We start from the raw sequence: 24,121 nt of genomic DNA on the forward strand, positions 1-24,121 counted from the left end.
ATGGGTGCTTTGTGCCAGGAGTTGCTTGGAGCACAAGTTAGCTGGCCTGCACATGTCCCAGCTCATGGCAGGAATACCCTTGCTTCTCCTGTATGCTGTGGCCCTAAAATCAGTGCAGCACAGACAGGATTAGCCAGCAGCAATCCAGGCCTCTCCTAGGAGGACTGCTGGTTTTCCATCCCTCAGGTTGGGTTTGCTTGGGGTGAAGTCAAAGGGAGGATGACTTCTTTCCCTAGCAAGGCTGTACTCCTGCTGGATGCCTCTCAAGAGTTGTACAAGCCACTCCCCATCCCTATTTTTGAGGTCATCCTTAAACTGAAATTTTAGCTTTTTGGGGAAATTGAAGTCCATATGGAGACAAATGAGACCATTCAAAGAACCACAGGTTCTACAAAAAAAGCAGTCACATTTTCTGCTCTCAGAGAGTACTTGTATTTCTTTAAACACTATCTAGCAACATTTGATGGATGAAAAGCATGGCAGAGGTCAGAGCCCTGCATGTGCTATGAACAGAGAGCACTTTTCACCAGAGTCCCCAGTACTGTACCAGGGCAGGCTCTTTCATTCATAGTCTACTTATCACAGATGCTACGAGATGGAAAACACTGCTCTGAGGGGTCCTGAAACAACTACTACCATCCTATTCAATTTACTTAGTAAACATCTTAGATCTGCCAAAAAGCAACTCAGTGACATTTCAGTGAATCTTAACCTTTTCCTCCTCTAAATATGAGCAACTCTGTTTGGAGTTAGTCACATTTACAGAAAGTAAAAAAAAAAAACAAAACAAACAAAACCAAAACCAGACAAACAAACAAAAAAACCACCAAACTCCAAAGCAGGAACCCAATCTTCCTTAACAAAGGTTAAAGGTGTTGAGAATTATTCTTGCCTCATCCTCAGCCCATTCTTCCACATTTTCAGATCTTGTCACTGGCTCAGCCAGCCAGCATGCGGCCCCTGAAGGCATTGTCATGGCAAGGCACTCTGAAGCCAATTTGCTTAAAACATCCTCCTTCAAAAAGAACCTGTCAGAACAAAGTTCCTGTCAGAACAAAGTTGTTAGAAAAGCAGGATGATTGGATTTGGGTAAAACCCCAAACACACTCTCACGTTATTTAAAAGAAGAATTGCATGCACTCCAAGGAGTAGCTGAGTGATGTACAGTCCAGAATTGCATCTATCACACTCTCCACTGTCCTCCTACCATACTTTCACTGGCTGGATAAATCAATGCATAGGACAGGACCTAATTTGGTTTTCTGGAATAAAGTTATAATCACATGACCAGTATCTCGAAGAGTTAGTTTTGCAGGATGCTATCATGCAACTTAGGAACAGATACATTTTCTTACGTATCACTGAAGCAGCTTCTTCTTTGTGGAGTTCAAGCAAATATTTTTCCACCCTAATTTATTGCTGTGGTCCCTATTCTCACATGTTCTACAGCTATTCAGAGCTCTAAACAGTGCTTAAGTACTTGTTAGTGGCGAGTGACCCGCAACCAAAATTGTGTAGTTAATTCAAATTTTCTTAACTGAAACGTCCTTTCCTTCTAGCTGATATTAAAAAACCCCACGGTGTTAGCAAAAATAGGACAGGTTTTTGAAAATGAAGGTTATTTCTATGTCCTGTGAACTACTTGGATTAGAAACAAGGATACAGAATTAGTAAATCATTTATGAAATGCTTTATCAGGAAAAATAATTATTTAATTTTAAAACATCCTTAGTAGTATTTAGTAATATTAAAAAATACTTGCATCTGAACTTTAAAAGCATAAGAAATAGTGCCGTTACCTAGAGGAACTTTAAAACCTTCATCATCATCGAAATAAATAAGATCTACTAAAACACAGCTGGTTTCAGTAATTGCAGACCCACTGCATTGCGTTAACCTCAAATTTGCAATTTAAGGTTAAGGTTAGAGATAAAGGGGAAGGGAAAGATGACAGCAGTCCACCCTTGTTTATCTTGTTTAATTTTTGCCCTAGCCCAGACCAATGACTTTTTCTCTCCAAAGCACTGTTTCAAAAGGGGAACTCTCATGTTGCACAAGGACTCTCTACATTTGACTTTACCTTAAGTCATTTGGAGAAATACCGCTCTGTTAGGGTTTTAACCATTGCCAGCAACAAAGCCTCCATGCAAAGACATTATTTTTGCCAAGCTGCATTCTGTTGCAGAGAGAGACTACTTCTCCTATGCTCGGGTGTGAAACAAAGCTACTGTTACCTGATTTTCTACACCATTTCTGTACTTCACACTACCCTTTCCTGATATAACTGCTGAGGCTGTGCTGGCTACCTTCTCAGTCTCAGAAAGACTAAGGTCTCAGTTTCAGCTGTGATCTGTTTAAGCTTTTTTCCCATGTGTTTCACCAACTTTGATTTCCATAGACACCACGTGTAGGTCTCACAGTAATAAGCTATTAAGCGCTGCAGAGCTATAGAAGGCGGCCAAAGAACATCATTACCCTCACTGAAACAGCTGCAGGAGGAGGAAAAAATTATACCCAATCCAAAAGCAAAACCTATACATGCTCCATTGCTCATTTTTTGCCACTGATGCCATAACTTTATTTGCTCTCTGCTAACCAGTGACCACCATGGGAGAAGTGATCTGCCTTTCTGATACTACCAGAGCCAAAAGAAATTTTGGCAAAAATCTTGTAGATCATATTTTCTATTCTTATTAAAAAAAAAATCTGAAGAGCTTCAGTGCCTGTCCCATTCTTTTTCCATGTCATACTAATTGTTGCATGCACACGCAGTAATAGCCAAGGTAACTGTCCAGGCAGAGGCCAGCAAATAAGAGCACCACAGAAGGCAACCGCAGAAGCTGTGCACTTCAGTATCTCACCACCTTTCAACAGAGAAACATTATTTTGACATTCCTTGTTTTTGCAGATACTTTTAGAAAGGGCACACAAAGTGCAATGGCGTTCAAACTCTGGGTTCAATGGCACATAACTTTTCAGAGCAGCACACTGTGTTGCAGGGCCATTCAATTGCACACTCAGTAGTCTCCCCTTGGCTGTGTGGCTAAAGCTGTCTGCATTAAGGGAATGGGAAAAGAGGAAAAAAAAACCAAATATGAAAGTTTTCAGCAAATGTTACCGAGCTTTTGAATAACACATACAGCTTGGGTGATGCTCTGAGCTTTTCACGTATGGCTAGTGATGTCACACTGCGACTGTGACATCAGTGCGGTTCTGACACAGGAGCTCTACCCACGCAGCTCGACTCAATATTTAGTTCTGTAGTTTTCCTACTCCTTCAGAAGAAGATAACTGGGACATTATGGTGCCAAGTGTCATTCCATTTCCAAGCTCAAGCATATGTACCAAACACCTCCTTTTTAGCGATAGCTTGCCAACTAACTCGGCAGTGTCTCTACTGTGCATCTCCTGTATGCAGGGAGATTTTTGACAAAGTGGAAACACACCTACCCAGGCTGGTTAATAATTCTTGTGATAATTAAACACAATTCTTCCCTTCTTTTCTTTTTTTTTTTTTGAACAGCAATGTGAAAAGAGCAAATCACTTCAAAACAGCATGACATAGAAGTCTAAAACCTCTGGCATTATGGGTATTTAGGATGAACTGCTTGAGCCTAGATTTTACCTAGTATTTAAACCCAACTGCTCCTAACACTCAGCTAGAAGGAAACAGAATAAACCCATCCACTTGGGTCAGAACCTTCCCACACACGCACAAAAATACAAGTGAAAATTATCCCCCAAAATTTGCAAATTCACATAAACCCTTTCTCAAGGGAAAACATGCTTGTCTGCAACTGACTGGGGAAAGAGTCCTAGAGCACCCCAGGATAAGAACAACGGGCTGTGTCTCCAGTTGACACTGCCTCATGAAAAAATCTTGAGGGTATAGCAATATGTGCAGCATCTATCTGTGGGAGTGTTGTTCACTCCTAAACTAGGGTATGAGCACCCAGATCAGGTACGCGGCACTGACCCAGTTACCTGCAGAGACTCACTGTGCTGCACTCGCTGCAGCCTCAGTGAAGAGGATCACACGGTAACATCAAACCAACCCTTGGAGCTGAATCCAGGTCTGCAGCAGGCCAGCAGCATCCGCTTACACTCAGCAGATGTACTCTGAAGCACGAAAGGCTGGCAGCAAGTAAATATTTCACTCAGCTGAGGTTTTGCCTATACTGCAGAATGAAGTTGCCTATAGTGCAGAAGGCAACTGAAACGAGTGTGGGCCAACCCACAGCAAACCAAATCCAACAAATTAAATCTAACAAATTCACCCAGTGAATCCAGCAGCACTAGTAGGGAAGATGAGGAGAACAGGCTTCAACCCAGGCCAGCAACACAAGCACAAATGCAGGAAGCCCAGCAGGTTGCACATCCTGTTCCACAGCATCACCATGGCTATTCTTAGCTGCAGGAGCTGGTGCAAGGGAAATGCTGGGAAGCCGAGCAACGCTGTAACTAGAAACAGAGCTTGGGTGATGGCGGGGCGGGGGTGGGGGGCGGTGTTGCAATGTGGTCTCAGCACTGATTTAAGGTTTGCGCTGATTGTCACACAAAAAAAGAAAAGAAAACAAAACAAAACAAAAAAAACCCAACCAAACAAACCAAAAATGCATATATAAACATGCTAACCAAAGTTTCAGTGGCACAGGTTTCATGCCAGGTTTGGGATGGATCAGACTGAGAAGGTGCCTGCTGAAAGTGCTTGTCTGCCTGGGGTCAGACACAGCTTCACTATCAACCTGCCCTTCTCCTGTGGCATCAGCTCCTCCGATGCAAACACAGCAAGGAGTTGTTTTTCTGGGAGCAGGATCTGGTCCTTGAGGTGGTCGGGCAACTATCTGGGGTAGGAGGTCTAGGAATGACATGGATAAAGGTAGGTGTAAAAGCAAAAGTAAGCTACAGATCTGAAGTTTCCCTTTTATTAATTAAAATTGCCAGAACAGCATGTCTCATAAAGGATATTCAGATTAAGTTTAAATCACATCTTTTCATAATGAGGTAGAAGTAGCTTTGGAAAATGGCAGAACTCAAGCTCATGTGCAATGCTTACAGCACATCCAAACACACCCTCCTGTGCATATAACTAATAATATGGGATCACCTTTCCTTGAAGTAGTAGAAGGAGCGCTGAAGGTGCACCAGTGAAGGGCTCCAAAATGAACTCATCATTGCAAGCTCATTAACAGCTCAAGGCAGGTATTAGTAACCATCTTGCCCTCCTCAGTACTAGTGCTGGCAGCCGCAGTCAGTCCTTTTCTCCCAACAAACTTCACAAACTGCAGTGTTTCTGAATTAGATCAAATGAAGCTGAAAAGTACCAAAGCATCTTCTGCTCTAAAGCAGCTTTTTTCCAAAGACATTAAACAGAATAGTACAGACTTCTATTAGGAAGCCTACCTTACTGACTCTTACGTTAGATATTTAACCACGGCCAATTAATAGGACAGGAAGATTTTTTTATTCTTTTCAAAAGCTGTTTTTCTTACAGGAAAAAAAATGCTTTTTGCATAATTAACTCTTCACATGATACTAGAACGGAGCAACTGTTCTTTTAATTGCACCTGGAATCCAGATGGTTGGAGGCCAGCACTTCACAACCCATTTACTAACCTCTTCTTCTATTTGTGCGCTTTGCATTTGTTTCTGAGGTTCTGTGAGATGGTGAAAGTGCATTCCAACCAGTTAAATTCCTACCCAGGAACTGATCTGAGAAAGAAATCCCAACTAAAAGCATTTGATATTCAAGAGCTCCATTTATTTTCTCAGCACTTTAATACTTAAAAAAAAAAAAAAAGAACAAAACCCCGAACATTATTATTTATTTTAAAAGAAGGTAAAAAGAAATATCATCAATGAACAAGCTATGCCAATTATATTTTAACATTGTTCAGAGACAGGATCCAGGACATGAAAAAAAGAAGCCAAATTAATCCCATGTGCTTTTTGGAGACATATAGATGAAAGATATTTTTCAGTTTTGTGGTTTTGCTCTTCAACTAATTAGACCACATGGTGAATGCAAAAAATATAAATGTGAGCCTGCTAAAACATGGTGCTGTACCTCACGGGCAGCTAACCACACAAAGAAAAGGTCACAAGAAATAATCAGACCCTTCTGTTATCAGCAAAGCTATGTTCGATTTAGAAAACTGTCAAGTCTGGCTTTAGCCCAAGCAATTGGAGCATCCACCTCTTTCCATCTAGCTGAGAAAGAAAAAACCAAAGATGCTATGGAGCTGACAACTTAAATGCATACCTAAAAAGGGTGTAACTGATGCTATGCTATGAAACTAAAATAGTCAGAGCATATTTATATGCTTTTAAATATAGTTAGCAGTATTTCCCATTCCCTCCATGTGGAACTTGGAACATCTAGGTAAAAAAATTCACCCCCTCTGTCCCCCCAGGTCTCTCCATAGCTGAAGAGATTAGAAAGTGCAGTCAAAGCAGGGGGCAGGGGAACGAGAATGGCAAGAATCTTTATCCCTCCTCCCCAAACTCTACCAAGCAGTGTTTAATAAATTCAGATGGCCTGATTTCAGAAGCAAACAGCAATGTCAGTTTAGCTAAACTTGTTAATAAGTCTTAGGACACTCAGTGAGCTTTTTTCCCTTTCTTTTTGAAGAATGGGGGAAAGGAATAAATCCTGGAATTGTATCAAACTGACAGTATTTCTGCAGCAAATTTAGAAACACCACAGTAGTCCTGATTTTAATACATCCATAAAACCTAGGTACTTTCACCGGCAGAAGCTTTGGACTCACTCCCACAAGTAATTCTTTCCATGCAAGTAAGTACTCGTCAGCCCGATGAAACTACTCAAGAATACAGAAATTTTCAGGAGTGAGCCCTTGCCATGACTTTTGGGGAGTCACAAGTCGGGGCTAGTTCTTTTACATAAGTCTGTGTCTGTCCATACCGCACACCGTGATGCAGCAGCAACAGATACTACCAAAAGCCCAGAATGGCTGTTTAAAGCAACCAAGCTAAAATTATTAGGGGTTCCACAGAAACAATTTACTCTGCTACAAAGGAAGCTTGATGGAGCTGTGGCTAGCCCACTGAGTGTCTGAATTAGTGCTGCACTGCACCTTAGGTGCAGATATAATCTAAGAAGTGATTCTAAAACAGCATGTTCCTGGATGAGACATATAGTAAGTGTAAAATATTTCACCCAGTGACGTTTGGTACATCTCTGACACATTTAATCAGAAGCCTAAACAATCTAGACATTGAAGTAAAAACTTATTTTTCCTTAAAATCAGTGTTCCATAGGCTTTTTTATTTTAAAAATTCAGGAATGTGATACACAATACAATTAGCTCCCCCTCCATTGCAGTGTTCACTTACATGAGATTCACTAGTTCCATGCTTTGTGGAAAAAAAAAAAAAGAGACTGTGCAGTGTTTTTGAATGATCTCAGTATTCTGGAACTGCGATCTTCACAACAGATCAAGTCTGTATAACGCCAGACAGATCAGGTTAAAAAAAAATCAAGCTCTATCACAAGCTAGTGGGCTACAGTTGGGTCTCATACAGCCAGAACAAACAGAAAAATTGTGTTCCTGCTGCTGCACAGCCACCACCTTGACCTCACTACATGTTTTCAGGGAATTTGCCACCGAGGGCTAAAGAGACTAAAGGGCCCCGTTAACACCAGCTGGTGCTGCACGTGCAACACAGCACATGACAGAGAGACCACGCAACCCCCCCTTCTGCCCCCATCACCATCATCATCATCATCACATCTTTATCCTGTAATTAAAATAATGAGGGGGAGAGCTTTTTGTCTTCTAAGCTAGCCATTGCCTGCAATGGACACAGAAATAGAAAAATATGACTTCTGGCTCAAAAAGAAAAGATTAAATAGTTTAAAATGGAATAGTGACTAACTTCATCTATCCAGATGCATTTACTGAGACTGTTAACCAGCGATGGCAACTGTTATGACTTAATAGTTGCTCTGTTTTTATAATAGCAACAGGAGAGAAGTCACAGTCAGTGCTACTATGGTTTCTCTTGTTGGTATCTTTTTAAATAAACTAAAGAGCAGTAGTACTATGGTGCATTAGAGACATACAGCAGGACCTCAACTAATGATTGAGACCAATTTTAAACTAATGATCAAAATAATTAGTGAAAGTTTACCATAAAAAGCAAGGATACACATTTTAAAAAAAAAATAGTACTTTGTTCCTTTCAAAATTTACTTGCTTAATACTCTGTAGTATACTAGCAGTGGTAGCATATTCTGCAAATGTAGTCTCATACAAGATCTCATTTAACAGTCAACTCTAGATCATATACAGGTAACAGAAGAAAGAGTTAAGATAATTCAGACAAAACGAAAACATATATAAATACTATATTAACATATTTAAGTTAGTTTATGAGACTGTACAACAAGCATAAACACAGAAGAAGGTGAGCAATGCTGGTGGCTGTGAAGCACCAACATCCCCAAACCAGCACAAAGCTGAACCGACCTATCCACACTCTGCAGCTTCCTGCAGATGCATCTGAGCAGCCAAGAGGCAAAATAAGTGCCTGGTGCTGTGCTGCACCCAGGCCAACACACCCTGCGAGAGGGGCTCCTGTGGAACCGGCTGAGTGCCTCTGCCTTTCCAATGCCTTGGCACACAGCACTTGGCCAGTGCACAGCACGCGATGCAGGGCTGGTCTGGGCTCTGCAGACTGCACAGTTAATACACAACACTGGTAATCAACCCATGGATAATTGAGAGTTGACTGCAATGCTCTGCTGAGAGGTTGGGTAAGACCACTGACATGACTTGGGCCAATCCAGGTCCAATGAGCAGCAGGACTATTTTGAACTATTTAGGAGCAATTACAATATGAGACATGTAAGAAATGCAAACTAGGAAGGTGTTCTGTATCTGGAGGCAAAGCTACATTCCCTTCACTAACAAAACATTCTTTTTTTAAAAAAATCTACATTTAAATACTGTTAAAAACCTGAAAACCACAGCATCAAAGAATTTCATAAGGCCAAAACTATTCTCAGTTCCCTCTGGTTGTGCCTAGGTATTGCCATACATTTGTAGAAGTAGCAAACACTATGTAATCTAGTATCTTATATACTCTTTTCAGTGCCTTCCAGTAACAGATCTCAGAGCTCTTCACACAAGAGTTAAGCCTCACAACACCCCTGTGAGGTAGGTATTATCCCCATTTTAAGACAGGGAAACTCAGGCAAAGTGTTTGTCATGTCCAGAGTCATAGAGCAAACAATGGAAGATCTGAGTTGTTTTCCAGTTTTGAGCATAGCAGAGTCAAATAATCACAAGACATTGGTTCCCGTACGTAACGCGAGAGTGGATCAAAAGGGCTGGGGTTTTAGATTACATTTCTTATATGTTTTATCGTCAACTCTCATCTAGTCTCTGCCAAATTCACAGAGCCCACTGACCAGTTTCTCCTCTGCTAAGGTGTAAGCTGGCAGCATACTGTAACAGCTTCTTTAGAGCCAGTTGTCAATTAACTGAGTCAAGATTTTAAACCACAGATTTGGATACTTAATAAGTGAAATTATGTGATACATAAACACCTCAAAGTGTGAAATACAGTGAATGAAATCCTGCTCCCTGCGCCACTTCCTCAAAAGTCCTGGAGGGCTCCTGAGGACACGGTGGGGACCAGGACTGTAGTCACTGCAAGTGCTTCCACTCAACTAGAAGCAAAACGCACCACCACGTTACTTGTTGCGAAGCTGCTGTCTGAGCTGGAGAGCACAAATTATACTGTCGGTGCTTGGCAGACGTTCCCCGACTGCGCACTTACTGACATAACTAATTATTTTGTCTTAGTAAACTCGGCATCAGTTAAATATAAAGCTCCAGCTCTTGATTCACAGCACTGTGAGTCAAGGGTTCTTTAAATATTGAAGACTTCCAAGATACAACTTGGAAGCAAGAAAAGCCAACAGAAAATACACAAAATATGAAAGTATGTGTTACTGTATCAATCAGTCTCACATCTTGATCACAGAGCAGTATACAGTAGCTTGAACTTCCATTCTGGTAGAAAAAACCCCTTTCACATCTGTTGTTTTCAATTACTTTGCTACTTTACCAAAAGAAGTGGGGACAATTTCTAACAATCACAGGATGTTCTCTTCAAAAAATGCAATAAATTCAGTTGAAAAGCCTTCACATTTATTATTACATAGCTTTAGGAAAAATACGTGAAACTGCAAAGTGGTTTCCAGTTTTTAGTTGCTATATCTTTTAAAATGTTCTATGAACTTTGGTTTTCTTAGGGCTTCTAAATAAACAATATATTAAAACATCTACAAATCAAATATTAAAGGAAAAAGTAGGTCCAAGAAATATGTAACACAAATCGAGTTCCTACATGCTTATCCCTCAAATACCTTTTCACTTGAAAAAAAAAATCTTAATTTGAAGCACAGCAAAAAGTGTCTCTGCTGAAATGTTGAAACTGGTTTTCTGAAGTTGTTACAGCATAGGTGCACTTTCTGTCTGTCTCAGTCAAACAAAGTCAACACAAACACATTGTATCATGACAGTGACATTATATTCTTTAAAACAAGCATTCTATATTTAGCAATATGACAAGAACAAGGACTTCAGCAATTACACTACTTGGCAAAATTGCAACTCAAACGTCTGTCTCTTCCTCTTGCAACACAGCTGTTGACAAAAGTTACCACAACTCAGGTAGCACCGTTCGGGGAGTTACAAGGATGACTCAAATTGCTCATTTTGATCAGTGTTCGCCTCTAGCTTCACTGAAGGGATGCTCTCCGACTTAGTCCTCCTTGTTTTTGGAAATTCAATGACAACTTCTGAACAAGAAATACTAAGTGACGAAGATTTTTCTGTCTTCTTTGCAGTAGTATCTTCCCCTGTTCCACAACACTGCTTCAAAGCACACTGAGTCCTGCAAGGCAACTCACATTTCCCTCTCCCTGATTCAGAGCCAACGCTGGCAAACTCGGGCTGAATGGTAGTTGCGTGAATCCCTTCGTCATGAAAGATCTCTTTAATGCGCTTTGCCACCATCATGTATGTGGAAGGGTCAGGGCACTTGATGTGAGCAGTGCCAATGATCCTACTGCCTGCTAGTTGCCAAATGTGTAATTCATGGATTGCTTCAACTCCTTCGAGGGTACGTAACTTTGAGTTCAAAGAATGAACATCTATTTGTTTGGGAACAGTCTGCAGAAGTATAAGGGCTGACTCCCTAAGTAATGGGTAAGTTGTGTAAAGGAGTATACAGACCATAATCAAACAAAGGACAGGATCTAAATATAGCAACCAGCAAGGACCAGCCACTGTAATGCCCTCTTGCTCGGACTTGTTAGCTCTGCCAAGTGTCTGGGATAAAGTAGCATTTTCCATGCAAGGATTATTGATACATGGATTAAAGCAAGGCCCATCTTCAGGGCATGGATTCCACAACCCATAAAAGAGCAAGGCATTCACTACCACAATTACTGAACCTAAGGCATCTCCAAAAACATGCAGAAAAACTCCACGCATGTTAAGTTGCGCACTAGAGTCTTCTTCAACCTCCTCTTCATCCAGAGGATAATGGCCAGCATTCCCGTTCACTTGTAGGTCAGCCACGTCATCTTTCATATCACCTGACAAGAAAACAATAAAACCATTAGGCAGATGCTATAATACTACACATTACTGTAATTCCTTATAAAATAATATCCAACATTAGCATGCCACATTGAGTATGAAACTGAAAAGCAAGCAGCTCTACCCACACACTTAGCAAGATTTTCTCTGTCTGAGAAATATTCAATTGTCCCAATAAGTGATCTAAACAGTCAAAAAGGCAACTGTTTCTACATGGAGCTTAAAGATGTAGAGTAGCAAAGAATGAAGATGACCGTGTTTTAATCTATTCTACTGAAAAACTACTGTCACCTTTTCCAGCTGTTTAACCACTTGACTACTCACTGTTTGTTTCTTAAACAAAATGCAGAACTACAGAGCATATGTAAAAAAGCTGGTTAAGTAGCTCAGTTAGTTACATTAGTTCCCTCTTTTGAAACACTAGAAGACTAATCACATCGCTAAAATCTCTCTTAAACCATAGGACTGCATTGCTCTTTTGTATTACAATTTGAAGCCAGAAGCTCAAAAGCTGTATGAATACAGCTGTATAGCAACTTCTTTTCAGGTTCAGCAGTGTGTTTTCAAAAGGCTTCTGAATTCAAGGAAAAGGAAGTTTTTCCGAGATGGCACATGGAGCCAGCAGGACCGTGAGATACAATCAGCTGAGCTTCTGGGTCTGAAATGCAGAATTTATCAGCAGTATTGAGTATAGGACAGTATAAGTTATCTCTGAAGCTCTCAGAGGCTATGAACTAGTGTTATTTATATTTCAGAATGTAAGTTATAAATAAATAAATAAGTACCAAAATTACACTTTTTATGCAAGTGACATACAGCTTCTGATGTCCAATGCCATATGTCATGGACTGCGCAAAGCATAAACGAACATTTTACTGCTCTTCTCTGTCAAAACTGTCTGCACTATTTGCCATTCCAATACAGCTAACCAGCTACAGGGGAACAAATACACACATCATGTTTTCTGAAAGAAAATCATCTTCCGTTGTTTAAATTTGAAAGAATTTTACATGATTAACCTCTTGCTTTTCTTCAAAAGTTCTTCTGTAGACACTTCCAGTGCTAAAGAAATGCAACAGGCACTGGCCCCTGGCCTGACAAACTGAGACAAGGAGCTCTTACTGCTTTTGAGGTTATTCAGTTCAGAGCTTTGTAAACATTAACACATTAATAAGACCTGCAGCTTCTGTCACTCTGCTCTCATGGCTGCGATTCTGCAGTGGTAAAGTGTGCACAAGTCCTTTCCTCTCTGAAGAAGGGGTGGGCTCTTAGAAGGCAGTTGAGCACTGAGTTCCAAGCCTCAGGCTCATTACCTCATGCATCCCGCTTCTGCCCTAAAGCTCCAGCTAAATTTTCCACACTACCTCTAGGAGTTACGGAACATGGGACCTGTAACTTTCCAGAGAAGTCAATAAATTAGAGGAAAATATCTCAGGTTATAGAGTTCAGACCTCAAGGTCCATCATGGAAGCAAGGAAAGAGGAATGCTCTGCTCTATACCAAGTGCTTGGAATAAAGGAGAGCTGAAAAGTCAGTAGAGCTATCTATAAGAAAGGGTAACAGGAAACACAGTTCCAGAAAGCTCTTGAGATTTTTTTTAATGGCAAATGGTTAAAAGATTTCCATCTGAAATATGCTCATTGAAATCTAACTATAAACTGATTATTTTACATAAATTGTATGCACAAAAACGCCTGTGCAGGACTAGCCCCTAAGGTTATCCCTTGCTTTCCACTTCCACCTTAGGAAATCAGGGACTACCCCTCTTTGCAATTTCCAGTGAAGGCACAGGACCACCCTAGTCTTTACCTATACATCTTGCACCTTTTCTTCCAAGTCTCCAATCACATTTACCTGTAACTTTTCCATGGGTAAACTATGAATAACTCCATCCGTTACATAATCATGACAGGGCACAGAAGGAAATACAAACTTATTTCAAAGTTTCACTGTGACCAAAATTATGCCCTATTACCACCTAAATACCCACAACAAATTATTTGTTATTGCCAGAAGCACATCCATGAGACATTCCAGACAAATTAGCTCAAAACAGTATACATTTTAATTCATGCTATAAGGTGATCTTTTGGTCTAACTAGTCCAAAACTTGGCTAAAACCACAACTTTTCACTATGTAAGAATAATTCTGAAGGCAAGATATCTATCAGACCAAAGGTTAAGGGAATTTTACATTGTTTGAAACTAATTATTAGGATATCTTTGTTGGAACTAAACCAACACTAAGAGTTTATTACGTGGTCAAGAAAATGGTGTAGTGCATTCAGAGGAACTCTCCTATCCTCTTGCAAAATCTGTCTTTCCAAAGCCAACATGGAGTCAGAAAAACAGAAACTGTTTCTCAAATGTATACTGGAACCTCTGACCACAGAAAAAATGAAACTGTAGCAAAGTTCACTCTGTTCAATTAAAGCTCCGTTCATGTCACCCTGAAACTGAAAGAGAGAGACATGGCTTCCAAAGTCTTAAGCCCCTTCCTCGAGGTGACAAAGGATGCCATACGCATAGAGAAGTGGCAATCGCACACCTTTCACTCTGCTACCATGCAGGACTTGGGCTTCAACCAAGCAGCTTCAAAATCCAGGCTTCTGGATCCTTCAAAAAATAAACCAAGAAATTCCCACCCACGGAACAGACAGTTTGACCACAATAGGGAAGGGAAGATTTTAAATTTGTGTCTGTGTGAAGCTGAGTGGGAAGATGCATGCTTTAGAAAGCTAAAGAAAACTCATTCCAAGACACCATGCGTGTGCTCTGACACCAGTGAGCTCCACATTCCGACTTCCACAGTTCTGACTGGCAATTTCCAAGACTTCTATTAATACCGATGCCACGGAGACGTACAACATTACTGCAGTGGAATATAGTTCAGCATGTTGCGTTTGGATGGAGAGCAGCTTCTCAGGTAGCTGATAAGTAGCCGATAGCTGCCCCAATGGAGCAGCCGGGACCAAGGCGCTGAGCCGCGCTCCATTTGATGTGCAGCCAGTTCGGATGGCATTAGGGCAGCGTCTTGTGACAGCTCGTGTCGCTAGGCAAGAAAGGCTTGTCATGTGCCTTCCCTAGCAGAACCAACTTTTCCCACGGTACACCGCTTTATCCCAAGACTCACACTCTGACCTGTCTGCAAGACAAGCATGCAGCTCACGGCATCTGAAGGAAAGGTGTGAGGCAGAGGTGCGACAGTCATGAGCCCAACAGCGCTGCTAAGAAAGTTTCTAGCCTCTTCCCCAGCAGGGGGGACAGGTGGTCCCCGCACAGCCCGCGCCGGGTGTGACCAGGATGCCACCGCCCTACTCGGGGAAAGGACCCCTCCCGCTTTTCTAAGCCTGGACGGGGCAGCGGCGCCGCGGGGCTTACCCAGCTTCTCCTGGCTGACCCCGTTGGAGCTGCTGCAGTTCTCCACCAAGGTGCTGGTCTCCTCGCGGTGCAGCGCTGCCTCCCCGTCCCCGGGCGGCGGCTCGGGCTTGGGGCCGGCGCGGGGGTGCTGCTGCCGGACGCCGTGCGAGTGCCCGTGCCCGTGGGCGTGCCCGTGGCCCCCGACGCCGTGGTGGTTGAAGAGGCAGAGCCCCAGCAGGTTGATGATGAGCCCCGCCACTCCCACGGCGATGACCACCAGCGGCTGCTGGATCTCGTGGGGCTCGGTGAAGCGCTCGATGGCCTCCAGCAGGATGGTGAAGCAGAGGGCGGTGAGGAACACGGCGTTGACGAGCGCGCCCATCACCTCGGCCCGCACCCACCCGAACGTGTTCTTCTTGGTGGCGCGGGTGCGCTGGGCGAAGCGCACGGCCACCAGCGCCACGACCAGGGCCATCACGTCCGAGAGCATGTGGAAGGAGTCGGAGAGCATGGCCAGGGACGACGTGACGCGGCTCACCGCCACCTCCACCACGAAGAACAGGAAGGTGAGCGCCAGCATGCACAGCAGCCGCGCCCGCCGGTTCTGCCAGCACCGCGGCCCGCCTGGACCCCGCGCCGCCATCCCCCCGCACATCGCGGCTGCCCGGCGGGAATGGTCGGAGCGCGGCGGGCGGTGGGAGCCACGGGCGCTCGGGCGGCCGCTCCGCTCGGCTGCGCTCGGCTCCGCTCCCCCCGCGCCACCGCCGCCGCCGCTCCCTCCGCAGGCGCCGGGCGAGCAAACTTTGCACCCGAGCCCCCTCACTCTTTCCACACGGAACCCAAGCGCCGCCTCGGCCACGCCCCCGTCCTCGCCCCATTGGCCGCCGCGCCCCCCCCGCCCTGCCGTGCCCTCCCGCCCCCGCGCGCGGCCCCGCTCGCCATTGGCCCGCGCCCCCTCGCGACAGGAGGGCCCCGCCCCGCCCGGTAACGCCCATTGAGCCGCCCATGCCTGGAAAAGGGGAGGGGGCGGTGCCACGCATGACGCACCGGGGAGCGACCGCTCCGATTGGACGAGCCCGCCGGCTTTCCCCGCCCGCCCCGCCCCCGCAGGCCCCGCCCGCGGCGAGCGGGACTCGTGCAAAAGGTGCGCTTCACACGGCCCCGGCCCGGCGCGCGCCCGGGGGCGGGGCTCCCCCTGCGGGCCGGGAGGGGCGGGGCCGCGCCTGAGGGGGCGCTGTGACGTCACGGGCGTGGGGTAGTGAATTTTGTGAGATTTGGCCCTTTTTCAGTGAAGTTTGGCCCTTTTTGCAGCCCTTTTTGCTGTTTAATTCTTCTCCCGTTCGTACCACTGAGGACAGTGAGATGAATCACTCATTCATCTCATGAGGCGATCAATAATAACCGATGAGCTACTAAAAAAACTGGGAGAGAAGAGAGGAGTTTTGCATGAAGTTTTGAGAAGCTGTATAATACGATAGAATAATATACAATAATAATTGTTATTAAATAGCTATTAAATATTATAATTATAATTATATAATAATAGAGAAAAAATCAATGCTGAAAGGTCAGTCCCTGGATGCAGTTTGGCTTATCGCAGAATCACAGAATCAATTAGGTTGGAAAAGGCCTCTGAGATCATCAGAGCCCATGCTTTGGCCTAACACCACCTTGGCTACTAGACCATGGCACTGAGTGCCACATTCAGTCTCTTCTTACACTTGTGGTTAGGAAAGGGAAAGAAAATGTTTTGAGACATCCAGACAAACAACAACAACAACAAAACACATAAAAATGTAATCTCAAAAAATTACAAAAAGGCAGAGCTGAGCTCATACTTTGCCCACTGTGTTCCAAGGGAGCCAACAATCACGGCAGCCAGGGAAAGAGTGCCAAAGAATATTCCATAAGGAGAGAGATGGAACAACCAGCCATGGCTCTTTGCAGCTGTAGAGGTGTAGCTGTGTGTGTGAATACATAGAGGCAGGAAGAAAAATGCTGCCCTGAGAAGGAAGATCTAGCAAGATCTGCAAAAGCCTGTTGCTATAATTGGAGATTCCAAAGGGATCGTGATCTGGAGTCTGTGCAAAGATTCTTGACTTCACTTCATTAGTAAAACAACAGAAAGTGTTCACATTTTGACAAGGAAAGATTTATCTGTTCACATTTTGACTAGGCAAGATTTATCAACAAGCATAACTGAGGGCAGTAATTCAGGTCAGGCTTCCCCTGAGCTCAGCAGCATCCCTGTGAGCCCACCTCTGAGCACCACGCTGCTCTAATCTGTGTGTGCCATCCCCTCACATTTACTTAACCTTTTTTGCGTGCCAGACATGGCTTGGGCATCACAGGCACTGCTCTATTGACCTGTGACCCCAAACCCTGTTGTCTGTGAGATCATGCTTGTGTCAAAATCCAGGTCTGCTATGGAGCATAGCGGTAGGGGCTCACAGGGAATGCTTTAATGACTGTCGTAAAGAGAGTCAGCGATTGCTGTAACATTCTCTTCCCCTGCCTGGCTTCCCGTATGCCCTGATGTCACTTACTAAGAAGTAAATAATCAGGAAGCTAACCGGCAATTATATGGAAACGGAACATGCCCGTGTCCTTTCCTCCTCACTCCCACACGAGGCCATTAGTTGGCAAGGAAGAATTACCTGAATTTAGGATATATGGGTCAAAGAAACTGGTACAGCTCAAACCTTTTTTACTGCCTGTTAATGAGGTGGATTATCATTTTACAGGGATTGGTGTTAATCCAATGGAATTTAGATAGGAAGGCAGGGAGGACAAGGAGTTTAATATCTCTCATTGGCTCTACCTCAGGAATTACTGAAGCTGTTAGTTGGTTGCCCCTGTGATGTCGTCATAGTTTTCTTGATTAAAAGTACTCAATCCCCTCCTGAGGGAAATAAACAGGATATTGATATCAGTACCACCCTGATAAAAAAAATTCACCAGCACTGAACATAAACTGTGTCAAGAGCTTTGCCTGACTTGAGGAGGAGAGTTAGAGCTTTTTGGGCTTCTTTCCTGGTATGTAAACAATGTCCAGATCAATTTGTGACCCTTTTAACATTTCTTCACTGCGAGACCTCCTAATCTGCTCAAGGATACCCGTACCACTGGTCCATGTGCTGCAGTCTTCCCCTTACAGGATGGCATGCTCTTGATCCTTATCCATGTCCAGGAATAGCTTTTCTTCCCACTATACCAGGCTGAATGGTGAATTGCTTTTGGGGCCAAGAGCCACAAGACATGGACCATATACCTTAGGAGAATGGGAGGGGATGGTTTCTTCTCAGGCGGGGAGTAACAGTGTTCCTCAGGCCTTCCACTGCTCCCCGAGGAATAGTGCTGCACATGTAGTTTTGACCCACCGGCCACCATTGTCTCCAGGGCCTTCAAACACAGGGGCTTTAATGTATAATTCCCCTGTGGCAGCCCAGTCCTGCTGCTGGACATGACAGGCACAGACCAGCAGCTGGATCACACAGGAGTTCACATCGCTATGACTTCCCCACACATCGCTACAACTCTTTCTCATAACCCAGTTGGCTGCATGCTGCTGTTTCCAGGCCTTTCCATTGTATACACCATACACCAGCAGCCAAGAGAACCAGGGATAATTCCTAAATTTAGGGCTGCCCATCTGGCAACACTATCAATTTTAAGGTTAATGGGAAAGCGACTGATAACGGTACCTAATGATGCCATAAATGGTTTGTTACAGAGGAACATTTTGTTCCTGCTTATGCTTTTGAGGAGAATACTTTGTCTTCAAAGTAGGGAGGACTCAGGGGTTTTTGTTGGGTTTTCTTTTTTAGGCTTCCAGGCATTGTTTGTGACTCACACAATTCTTTCTCGGCTCAGCTTCTGATCCACACATGTGGAAGGACCCATCTAAAATCTGTTTACTTATCATAAATGCTCTGTGTTCCTAGGGGAGAAGTAACTCTGGGTCTCCATCACGCAGCTTCATACCACCCCAGAACCAGCTGCTAGGGCTCAACAGAAAGCTGCTGCTTGTCGCCTGTTCTGAGAGGAAATGTATTGTACTGAGTGCTGCTGAGCTCTCCTAAGCCAGCTGAGCACTGTAGGAAGAACAGGACTTTGGGTGGGAGTTTTGCTATTACTCAGCATATTTGCTGAGTAAATAAAGTCACTGCTTTTTTCCTTTGAATTTCTGCACAGGTTTGCAAGTGGAGAGATCTCCACCATGGAGGGCTCTTCATCATTCCATGCCTTTCCACTTGGAAAAGGTGAAACCCTGCATATAAACCGCTGATGCAGTCACATATTACAGAGCACACTGCCTCCTTTTAACACCTAACTTTTCCCCTTTCTGTGCAGTCATCAGACCTGTCTGCTTTTAATGAGGGCTTGTGGGACTGGCAAACATGACTCCATCTGTCTGTTCCACTTCAAGGCTGTCAGTGTTCATTTTAGGCTGTGTTTCTTGCAGCCAGTGTCTCTCCCTGGTAGCTGTCCTTTCAAGGTTTCTTCAAATTAGGTCCATTCAGCAACACCAAAGCCAACAGAAGCATTCACTGTCCAGTTACCTACATAAACAAGTTTGTTCCTTGGGATGAAAAATAAAACAAATGAAAAGTGAATATCACTGTTCACATTGCTCTGCGTGGAATTTACTGTTATGTCCTGATTCAGGAAAGCAGTTTTATCAAGGAAAGGACTTAGACATGAGTTTGCAGTTAATTAAAAGGACTTCTTTGAACAGAGGTGAGTTAAGTATGAGCTTACATGATTTTGTTTGCGACCTGTGAAGAAAGACTACAGCTATAATTGGCATTAAGATAGGAAATGAAGGACACCTTGCTCTATAAAGAGATTTCTTCTTCTACATAGTTACAATGTCTGTGAAATATGGGCTCTTTGGAATTGGTAGAACTCCAGACAAGTTGAGGGGGTCAGTACATCATGCACTATACTTCTTCTGAACCTTGCAAAGCAGATTAAAAAACTGCTTTTTTCCCTTCCAAGATATTTTTGCCCTAATAAAGAAACAACTGGTTTTTAAAATATGCCTTTCTTATGTCCAGTTTTGGTCTTTCTACTTCAGTTATTTTGCTTTCTTACTCTCAAGCCATTCATTTGATCCAATGGCATTCAAAGGCCTCTAACTGCTTCATGACTTCTGGCACAATTAACTGCACAACCAATCTATAACTGTTTCTTATAAACAGTTGGTTTTTTCTGGTGGACTTAAGAGCATGTCCTGTCTGCTTTGATTACCAATTTGTCTGCTTATGAGACAATTAGTATTTTCTTAAAATCCACAACTAGGCAGGCAAAATAGTTGGTCTAATCAGCTGTGAAGTTAATACTAATAAGGTATTAGTTGGAGCTAATACCTTATTCAGTCAATGCTCAAGTGGATCCTACTAGAAAAATCACAACCATATTAATCATTAAAGGAAAAAAGTCAGGGAAACTTGTGGTGTTACTCACTTTTGCACACAGTGTGGCTCTCTGCTGGAAAGACAGTAACAATGATTCAACAGGGACAGGAAAATTCTGTAAACATGGAATTCTAGAATGAAAAATATTCTTTTCAGCTGATTGGTTGGTAACATTTTTAATTGTTACTGAAATAAATTATCTTTCATATGGCATTTTAATAAATCATATTGTTAACTCTGCTTTTTATTACCTTTAGAAAGAACATGAGATTGCTCCCTGTAATCCAAGCCAGTTCTCTTGGAGCTGTGGCAATGAGTGTCAATGAATTAATGGGTAATTGCCAAGGACAGACACTGAGAGATATGTGCTAATCACTGTAGTGCCTGTTCCACCTACCTTCAGTATCAGGCCCTGTTAGAGAATATACTATACTTTCTGGCATCTGAGTTGGTCATTGGGGCAGGATTTTCACTGTCACTATAGGAAAAAGGATTTCATTAGTGTAGGATCTCTAAAAGTCTTTCATTGGAAAAAGATCACTCAGGTCCTTTGAGGTAAGTCCCTACAAGAACATGTAATACTGTAGGAAGTCATAAACATGCATGTTGTGGCATTGGAAAAGTCAGTTCAAAACTAGTTTAACAAGCGCAGCTTTGAATTGTGCGAGGGTGCAGAGCACCTCCGTGTAATGCTGCCAAAGAAGGCATGCCCTATGGTGGCACGTTTTGCCCTGACAAAGGGGGTATGCTGGTACCCCCCCTCTCTATGTCTCCTGAGAACTCAGTGACATCAAGGGAACACTGTGCAAAGAGCTGACTTTGGTCCCAGGGGCTGAACTAGGCAATGTTAGAACATGGTACGAGAACAGTATTGGCCCAGAAGAGGAAGATCCCCAGGCAAACCGGAGTGGAAGCTGTCACGCTGGCTGTGTATATACAGAGTTTACAGGGTGGTTCCTGGCACAGCCATGAGCACAGGATATGGCACATCCCATAATTTCTGCTCTGCAAGACAGGCCTGCCTGCAGCAAAGGGCCTGGTGGCACACGACGTGTAGGGCATGCTCAGGCACAGGGGCCCCTGTGCAACACACTTTGATGGGCTCCCACTCTGACCTGGCACCAACAGGTCTGATCTGGAGGGCAGCCTCAGGCTCACCCTCCATCAGCAATCCAGGTACTCCTGGTGTTTCCAGCCAGCTCGCCTACCCACACATCGCTGCTGCTCTTGCTGCCACAACACACATCAGGCAAGAGCTGCATCCTTCTGTCTTGGCACAAAGTCTTTTTTATGTAAAGTCATTCAAGTGGCTGAGCAATAGCATACTCATCATTTTACCATTTGTGTGTTAGATATTAACTACATCAGCTTGACATGGATGAATTTCACTTTATTTCACAATAAATGCTGATGCTTTTATTTGGAATGTGCTGCGATCCTGACTCTGAAACCTGCTGAACACCGCTCCTTTTTCCAAACACCAAATGTGACCTTCATATAAGGACAGAGACATGAAGGCCTCTTTGAAGGATCAATTGTATTTGATGTTTGTCAAATCATATCCCAAGGCAGTAAGCATAGACATGTTAACTTCATGTTCTGTAACTACATCTATTCATTTTCAGAACTGCCTTCCACAGAGGCCATTTTGTGGTCAACTTAAGCTGGTCCAAATAAAAGCTGGTGCCAAAAAGGGCCACCACAATTCCTTTTCAGAAATTACATTCCTGCTCCCAATCAGGCCTCAGATCTAGAAATTAGGGCATGTGAGGGGCATCAGCTTTGCCTGACAGTGTAACCAAAACCGAATTCTTTTTTTTCATCATTACTTTTCAGCCAGTTCAGCAAGTTAATCCTATTTACCTAGCGCTGCAGGATTGCTAGAGCTGACACACAGAACCATGTGGTTGGGGCAGGGAAAAGTGTGTGACCATATACTGGCAACAGCTGATGCTGATCCTGAAACCACAGCCTCAACTGGACAGTAAGGGAGGGATTCATGCTTGAGAATTGGCAGCTGATACACAAACATCTTTAGATCACGAGTCTCCCTTCAGAGTCAGCAGAGATCTAATCACACTTGTCAGTGGAGTGGTTTATCTCCTCCTACAGTGCTGTGTACTTGATTAGATGAATCCCATCCTTAGAGTGCGCATTTCTGTCGTGGATTATAAAGAAAGTCTGGTGTGAATTACTTGGAGATTAGGTCAATGGCTAATGAGGTGACTCCTGCCACAAGTGTTAGTTCTGCCCATTTTTAAACAAGCATTTTTCTTATTCATACATTAAAGCATGAACTAAGTGAGCTCTTTAACATCACAAACTGAATAATGTCAGAAGAAAGAGTAGAATCCAGTGGTCTGTCCTGCTAATATTAACACTTATAGCAATATATTACAAATGTGATGTTCAAAGCTGTGTCTCCAAGCTAAAATTCATAGGCATAGAGGAAGTGTTTTCATTTAATCAGTCCTAGGCAGTCGACAGTTCCCTCAGAAGCAAACACAAGAGGTGGCTGCTTTTGGAAAGCAGGTCATTTATGTAGGTGATTAAGCATGGAGGAGCCTCACTTGGGGCATGAGTTTTCAAAACACTTTCATTTAAATCTTACAAGCTGATTCTATACAGTTCGTTATGAATGGCTATTTGCATGGCAAAATAGCAACTGTGAACACTGCTTCTTGCAAGCTTTATTTGTGTAGATCTGCTTTACAACTAGCCAGATATTTTGATCTTAATGTTTGGGGAAACTAGAGTTCACATCAGCATGGGTGGATTAAATGATGTGCTACATACAGTAGCTGCAGAGCCAATGGAGGGAACCCATTTCTATAACTGCTAAGATGACAAAGCAATGATCAAACACAGCAGTTACTGTGGCTGTCCCAGGAAGGACTTGTCAGTCAAGTTTCCAAGTAATCTGTTTGTGAAATACGTGCTCTGTCTCCCTTACTGACTAACAATGTATATTATCTGGTTAGTTAACTGTGGGGATAAAGGTCTTTTTTCCTGTCATTTGTCAAGCTCTTGTGCAAAAAGCTGCAGTTAAACTGTGTATAACCTTAGGATCCTGAACAGTGCCAACTAAAGTTCTAGGAATATGCTATTCAGTTTTTTATTAGCCACATATAGTAGGCATACTTTGTGCCTTTGCCAATTAGATAAACCAGAGCCTATCTCTTTCTTGGAAATTTCCTTATAGAAAGATATCCTCCTTGTAAACAGGGGAATATATAAATAAGCAAAATACGTGCCTATTTGATGAGCAGCTTCACAGCACACCAGTGTTGTTCATGGACAGGTACATGCATTTTACACTAGTGTAGTGATATAAAGTCACCATAAACACTATCAAAATACATAAAGACACTGCTGTTAAAAGTCAATGAATTAGTAGATCTTTTTCAAACTGGTCTTCAGAGCTTCTCTGTTGTTAGTAGTTATATCAAACACCTTTGTACCTAATCCTAAGTGGGAAAAATGTTTCCCATATATGTTTCAGACTCATAGAGACTCGATTGCAGCATATAAGCACACAGAAAGGCAGCCAATAGTGTTTGTGTGTTCATGTTTCCCCAAGGAGTTGTGTAACAGACTGGGCTGACACAGTCCTCCATGGGAGGCAGCCATATCAGTGGATTGTTCTTTAGGACACTCTGTGTGAGTGAACAAGGATTTGGGCGTGCACGTGTGTGGCCCCTC

General features: G+C 43.3%; 1 protein-coding gene across 1 annotated transcript; it reads right to left on the reverse strand.

The window, feature by feature from the left end:
- Nucleotides 1-5,842: 5,842 nt before the first annotated feature.
- On the reverse strand, nucleotides 5,843-15,758 carry SLC30A1 (solute carrier family 30 member 1). Its single transcript, XM_027681859.1, has 2 exons — nucleotides 15,021-15,758; nucleotides 5,843-11,635 (listed from the first exon to the last, which is right to left on the reverse strand). Exons 1-2 carry the CDS (start codon nucleotides 15,652-15,654, stop codon nucleotides 10,725-10,727), a joined length of 1,545 nt encoding a protein of 514 aa, XP_027537660.1. The 5' UTR covers nucleotides 15,655-15,758; the 3' UTR covers nucleotides 5,843-10,724.
- Between the last annotated feature and the right edge of the window lie 8,363 nt (nucleotides 15,759-24,121).

Source organism: Neopelma chrysocephalum, unplaced genomic scaffold (assembly GCF_003984885.1).
Source record: "Neopelma chrysocephalum unplaced genomic scaffold, ASM398488v2 Primary Assembly neopelma1_61b, whole genome shotgun sequence".
NCBI classification, from domain to species: Eukaryota; Metazoa; Chordata; class Aves; order Passeriformes; family Pipridae; genus Neopelma; species Neopelma chrysocephalum.